The sequence below is a fragment of the Cicer arietinum genome, chromosome 4 (genome assembly GCF_000331145.2).
Source record: "Cicer arietinum cultivar CDC Frontier isolate Library 1 chromosome 4, Cicar.CDCFrontier_v2.0, whole genome shotgun sequence".
Lineage (NCBI taxonomy): Eukaryota > Viridiplantae > Streptophyta > Magnoliopsida > Fabales > Fabaceae > Cicer > Cicer arietinum.
Window position 1 is genome coordinate 1,382,892 of NC_021163.2, and position 6,824 is coordinate 1,389,715.

Genomic DNA, 6,824 nt, shown 5'->3' on the forward strand with positions numbered 1-6,824 from the left:
TTTATTAGAAAATTAAATTTTGTGAAAAATGTTATTTGTATTTTTTTTTAGAAATAGATTTATTGTATATGATTAATAATCAATGGAGTTAAATATTTTAAGGTGTGTTTATTTGGGAAGAAATAGGTAAGAGAGAAAGAGAGATTGAGATGAGAGAAATGTGAGATAGAAGTTAAAAAAGTGTATAAATCATCCAAGATTCTCTCTCCATAGCTGAAAAGAAAAGTGTTGGAAGCAATTTTTTTTTTAACTTTTTCCAATTTTATACCTAGATATTAAGCAAATGTAGAAGTGGATAAAGGTTTATTTTGTCCACTTAAGAAAATATTATGGCATTTTTTTTATAAAGAAAATTGTATTTAACCGAGTACAAGGGGCATCAGGTACTCAAAATCTACTACAAAATGATCGTTTTAAATATTGTAATGTTATCGATGATTTTGGTGTAGGACTATTGTTGATATGTGTTTAAATCGTTTATGATGTATTTCTTTGTATATTTAGATAAATTGTCTAAATATTATTTTACTTCAAATCCTCTGTGCCCTTTTTGTGCCGGAGGTCTATTACATTAATGCAATTTTACTATTTCAAAAAAAATAATTACAAGAATGTATAGTAACCCATTAATGAAAAAAATAAACAAAATTGTTTTCTTCTATGTTTCTTACAAATAAACCATGACGATGAACCATTTCCAAAGTATCAATCACTTTTTCATTAAACATACTATCACTTCTCTCTTATATAATTTTTATATCATTCTCTTATATTAAATAATATATCAAATTTACTTTATTTTTCATTTTCTTTAATTGTTTTACTCATTCCCATCTCTTTCTCTCTTCTCATTATTTTCCTGGACCAAACACACCATAAGATTTTGAGAATTTATGGCCTTTGCCACAACCTTGGAATCAACTTCAAACTAGGTCCCGATCATAAGCACAAGAAGCCCAATATTCCCATTTTCTAACATGAAACACTACATCGACATTGCATTTCAACTTCCCTAATATCACTTTGACCCACTTGTTGTCCCTATTGACATGTCTATAAAAAACTGTTTAAAATCTTTTGACATCATGTCATTGCATATATTATTCAAATTTTATTGTTGTCACAAGACTCTTACCACCAACAATTTAATGGAGAATAAGATAAATATAATTATATTTTATATTGATGAGATCCTTCAACGACCGTGGAGATGAGACGGATGAAAAAAATTCTCCAATGCAAAGAATAAGGACACAAAATAAGAGACATTTTCTTGTCTCGTACCCGTTGCGTTGATTTCTTACATGCATTGCACAATTATAAGTACAAAATAACTTCGTCCTAATAATTAGCAAGTGAATGTTTTTTCTCTCATCGAATGTTTGCTTGGGCTTGGGTTGCAGCTATCGAAGGCCCACTTTTACGGAAGACGAATTGCTCCTTTGTATCGGTATCCTTTAGTAACTAAAAAAATATGAGCATATTAAATCAATATATACTTCTGGACTATATGTTTCTGTAAAAATTCGTTTAAGTTACTCATTGATTTAAAATGAATAAAACGGTCTACATAATATTGTTTATTTTATTTTATTTTTATAGATTGTAATTTCATATATGTATATTGTAACTAATCTTCATCTATTTCTTACCTTATATACACCCATCTGTCCTAAAATATAAATAAGTTATAAAAAAATTATATATTTAGTCTAAAATTTATACCAAATAAATCAATTTGGTCCAAAAATTCATATTTTGATATTGATGGAGTATAAGGTGTGTAAGTAATTAGATATTTACATAAAAAAAAAAATAGTATTATAAATATAAGTAAAATGAAATTGGAGAAATGAATTGAAAGGTTGAAAAATAAGTGGTATCAATAGTACCTAACAATATTATAGTGAGGAAGTGGTTGGGGTGTAGATTTTAGTTTTGATTCTACTTGATCAAGAATAAGTAGAAAGTAAGAATAAATTGACATTTGTTGATAAGTATTAAGTTAACTTTCTAAGTAGGAGCAGTTAATAAGCACAAATATGCTCTTTCCAATGACCCTATCTCACTACAAGCAACACATGAATCGTGTGTTGAAGCCCTTTCTCAAAAAACTTTCATAAGCCAAATACGTGTGAGCAACAAAAAGTTCCAACCATAGTATAAAACTTACCCATGATCGTTGCATCACACGACTGTTCCATGCAATACCGAAAACTTAACTTTTCTAAGTAGCATGTTATTTACACTTACTTGACTATAAATATATGAGATCTCATTAAAAGCTAAGTTATAATGAAATATTTTTGTTACACAAAGTTGAGTTCAAAGAGTTACTAGTTTGATCATATGATTAAAGACATGTTTGAAAAGCAATCATCACCCGAATTAGCTTCAAATTATGCATCAAGTAGTGGCTTGTCGGGGGATGATAAAGAGATTGGTTATAGAGCTTCAACATTAAAGCATGGGTATCTTTTGGCTAATAATTCTTCTCTGCATTTCTTACCCAACAAAATTGACTTGAACTTTGCTCGAATGGTAACACTATATTCAACCCTTCTAAGTGTATATAGCGTGCAATCATCCTTGATTATTTTGTCAATATTCATTTTTTTTATCAAAGGCAAATCTTAGTATATTAATTATGTTAGTAATTTTCTCTTTCATAAGGTTTCAAACTTCTTTTTTAAATTTATTCTAACTTATTTACCTCTTAATTCAAATCAACTTCAAAAAAAATTCTCAATAGTCTTATGATCTCACTTTAGAACATTTCAACTTATATAAGTAGATACTTTAGGAAAATTCTAATATGGTGTGTAAAGATGGAAAAGTCTCAAGTTAAATGTTCCCACTTATTATAACCGTTGTTCCTATAATGGGGTTTGGAACCGATTTAGAAAATATTTTTTAACCAATTTAAAAAGTCTTTTATGCAACTATGTAAAAAGTATTGTATGAATTGTGTACATTTTAGGTAACACTTGAATTCAAAAGTGTTGTCTAAAAGAACACGAAAGGTAGCACTTTGAGAAAACATTATCAGGACTAGAGTAACCATTCAGATAATGCTTTATGAAAATTGTAAAAAATAGATTTTCCTTGTAATTTTTTATTGTTTGTAACATGTTTAAATTTGAAGTTTATTGTGATATGTAGGTGATGGCAGAGGTGGTGGGTACTTTTATATTGATGTTTTGTGTATGTGGAATCATTGCAAGCACACAACACCAAAATGGTGCAGTAGGCCTTCTGGAGTATGCAGCTACAGCAGGATTAACAGTTGTTGTCATAATTTTCTCTATAGGCCCAATTTCTTGTGCACATGTTAACCCAGCTGTTACAATAGCCTTTGCAACAATTGGTCAATTTCCATGGTTTAAGGTCGTTATATAAAATAACAACAACATAGTCTGTCTTCATTAAAAAATAAAAATTTAATATAAATTAAAAATATATATGAGTTCACGTATTAATATAAATTAAAATTGTTGACATAAATTACTGTGCAAACTAAACATTGGAAGAAAAAAATTATAAGAATTGAAAATATATTTAATTCAAATAACAATATATTCTTTATTAAAATTTAAGTAGCATAATTGATTAGTTTATTTATGACTACAAATAGTACATACCTTTTTATTGTATCTTGAACAGGTTCCAGTTTACATAATAGCACAAACAATAGGATCTTTGATGGCAACATATATTGGTAGCCTTGTGTATGGCATAAAATCAGATGTTATGATGACACAACCACTTCAAGGATGCAACTCTGCCTTCTGGGTGGAGGTTATTGCAACTTTCATCATCATGTTTTTGGTTTCAGCTTTGACATCTGAACATCAATCAGTAAGTACAAATTAAGGAATCAAATTACATATTTTATATATGTTCCTTAAATATTAACAATTATTCCAATTTTCTATGAGCTAAAACTTTAAAAAATATTGTGCAGGTGGGCCATTTATCCGGTTTTGTTGCTGGAATTGCAATTGGGCTTGCTGTACTAATAACAGGGTACCTATTCACTTACCTTTTTTTTTTCAAAATCTCTTAGTAAATCCTGCGGTGGAATTAGTTTTTTCTTTTAAATCCTACATTTGTTGTTTGGATTATGGGTGAGTTTGTCAAAATCAAAGCATTGCCTTGATTTGATCGAAGCTATCAAGTGTAATTTTACTCAAATTCGTAGTGGCACCGTAATTATATTCTAATCGTCTAATTGTAAATTCAAACATCATTTAAATGTCAGAAATGTTATGCTCTTAAGTTGTTTAAGATTTATTGATTATATATAATCTTATAGATTTTTTACAATTATTTTAAAATATATAATATAATAACACAATATAATAGTAAAATTGGACTTGACATATGTTAAACTCTTTTCTACTAATACTTTGAAAATTAGAGTTTAAAAACTAAAAAGGGGAAGAAGAAAAAAAACTAACTATAAATCAAAACATTATTTTTCTTTATTCATTGATTCATAAAATGAGACAATATAATATTCTAAACAGATGTGAGTTATTTATGTTGATTTGTTGGTGACAATTGTGTGCAAGATTTTAATAATGAAGTTGTTAATGAAAATTGTATGTAGCAAATTCTAAAGTGTTTTGTTACATTAGCCTTTAGATTCAATTTGACCCCATCAATCGGATGCAAATGAGATGAAGAGCGAATTCCCTTCAAGATATTTTAGAAAACTTTGATATAATTTATACTAAACACCAATAATATATTTCAATAGCATGTTAAAAAAGAATGTTTTATACACTTCACTCATGCATTAGAGAAGTATATAGGATCATTTAGAGTATAAAAAATGGATGAGATAAAGTAGATAGTAATAACCAATTTTCGTATTCCATTATGTATAAAATGACACAATTTATAGAAAAAAATAATATCACTTAAGAAAGAGAGATAGAGCTCTTGTTCCTGCCATTCAATTTGTGAAAAGATATATACAAATAAAATTCATATTTTTAATGAATAGTTGCATCAATCAATCTCGTGATTAAAGAGTATCAATTCTTGAATCCCAACTGTCAGAACCATTGAACTAACAACTTTTAACTTTGAAAATATGGTTGATATTTTTCTCTCTTTCTAATAAATTAATGACTAACATTTTCGATGAAAAGTTAATTAAATTTTTATATTAAAAGTTATGTTGTAATAAAATCTTTATATTTATTAATTATATTAATCGTGACAATGAATATAATAATAAACTAATTTGGTTTTCAATGCAGCCCTGTTTCAGGTGGATCAATGAATCCAGCAAGATCACTAGGTCCAGCAATTGTATCATGGAAATTTAATTACATTTGGATATATATCATAGCCCCAAGTTCAGGAGCTATAGCAGGAGCTCTAATGTTCCGTTTCCTACGTCTTCAAGACCAACAATGCACCTCCTCAAACATCACTAATGTTGGTCACCCCATACCCTTTTGTGCAAGTTAGTATATGAAAATGAAATAACATGTTTTTCCAACAAGGCTAAAGAAACCGTTGACTCAAAACCAATCATTGCTTAGTTCAATTCCTGATTGTACCTTTTTTTTTTTCCTTAGGGAGAAGTGGGTCCATGATTTTGCTTGTAGAGAAAAATTGGAGTTTGTTCTCTAATAGAGTGGAAGGGTTCAGACAAAGATATGTTTTAAGAACAGAAGCAATATCAGATGGTGTTTATCATAAGTTGTCACTGTAATTAATTAGTAGACTTGGTCATAAGCTGCATACGACAATAGTAAAGGTTTTCACATTAAGTAAGATTCATTACTAATTTATATGATTCAAATCATCGCATAATGTCCTCTTATAATTTGAAATCATAAATAATTTTTCGATTAATAGATTTCCAACTTAAAAGCTATGAGGAATAGGCTAACAATTCTCTTTACTACTTTGTTTTTCAAGGGTCGAGTTATGAGTTAACATTGTTTTTTTATTTTTGAGCCATATTTGACTTAGAAAAATCAAATAAGACTTAGCGTGATTAAACAAGACTTGATTTTATCATCATCGGCTAGATCTCAATTCATCCATGTGATCTTGATTGCCCATAACTCAACTTTGTTGCATGCCGTTCTCAATGTGACAACCTAAAATATTTTTTGGAGTAAACAAATTCCTCTTGTGTCACATTAATTGATTCATGCACTTGAGATAGTGTGACGCGAGCTGGTTAATTAAGATGTCATTGTGTAATCATTTAGACAGTAAAGGGAGAAAAATAGTCATTGTAGTGTTTTTTTCTTGTGGCTAACGACTAACCCAACAACTTAGGCAACAAGTAATTTACCCAACCATAAATGATGAATATTTCAATTGATTTTTCCACCTCATCAATTTCCCTCTTGATAAGTGTCCTCTTTATAAATAACAACAATTGATTTACCTTAGCCATATATTTGTGTTTATATGTTATCTATCTCTTTTGCATTCTTGAGTTTTCTTCTTGCGCAATCACCAAACTTTCTCGTTATCTTTTAAGTTTCCCTTTTATCCTTCTTTCAATCTTTTTTTTTCTACAAAGAGGAAACTAATTCATTTTATTAAAAATCAAATGACCAATACATGTTGGAATATCAAGCTAAATATGAGAATTGACATTGAAAATAATCACATTTGCAAGACAAAGAGCAACCATGTTAGTCTCTCTCCTAGCAAACTCCACATAAGAGTTACAAATAACGTCAAGAAGGTATCTACATTTTACGAAAGTAGTACCGAGCTATATCTTTAGAGGAACAACTAAAGGCATCTTCTACAACCTTTGAGTCCATAGAAAATATAACATT

The 6,824-nt window shown here is 28.9% G+C and overlaps 1 protein-coding gene across 2 annotated transcripts; it reads left to right on the top strand.

The window, feature by feature from the left end:
- The first annotated feature begins 2,197 nt into the window (after positions 1-2,197).
- Positions 2,198-5,789, top strand: LOC101510786 (probable aquaporin NIP7-1). Of its 2 annotated transcripts, none has more exons than XM_004495073.4 (6): positions 2,198-2,541; positions 3,163-3,387; positions 3,664-3,858; positions 3,965-4,026; positions 5,271-5,479; positions 5,595-5,789. In XM_004495073.4, the coding sequence occupies exons 1-6, from the start codon at positions 2,350-2,352 to the stop codon at positions 5,729-5,731; spliced, it is 1,020 nt and encodes a 339-aa protein (XP_004495130.1). In that variant the 5' UTR covers positions 2,198-2,349; the 3' UTR covers positions 5,732-5,789. The 2 variants fall into 2 exon arrangements, with proteins under 2 accessions (XP_004495130.1, XP_004495131.1); XM_004495074.4 differs by having other exon boundaries at positions 5,271-5,451.
- Positions 5,790-6,824: the final 1,035 nt, after the last annotated feature.

What these genes read in the sequence shown, in the direction of transcription:
- LOC101510786 (XM_004495073.4), top strand. Translation starts at nt 2,350, where the DNA reads ATGATTAAAGACATGTTTGAAAAGCAATCATCACCCGAATTAGCTTCA. An exon ending in CTTGCTGTACTAATAACAGG is followed by an intron (nt 4,027 to 5,270) that starts GTACCTATTCAC and finishes TTTTCAATGCAG; the next exon opens with CCCTGTTTCAGGTGGATCAA. An exon ending in CCCCATACCCTTTTGTGCAA is followed by an intron (nt 5,480 to 5,594) that starts GTTAGTATATGA and finishes TTTTTTCCTTAG; the next exon opens with GGAGAAGTGGGTCCATGATT.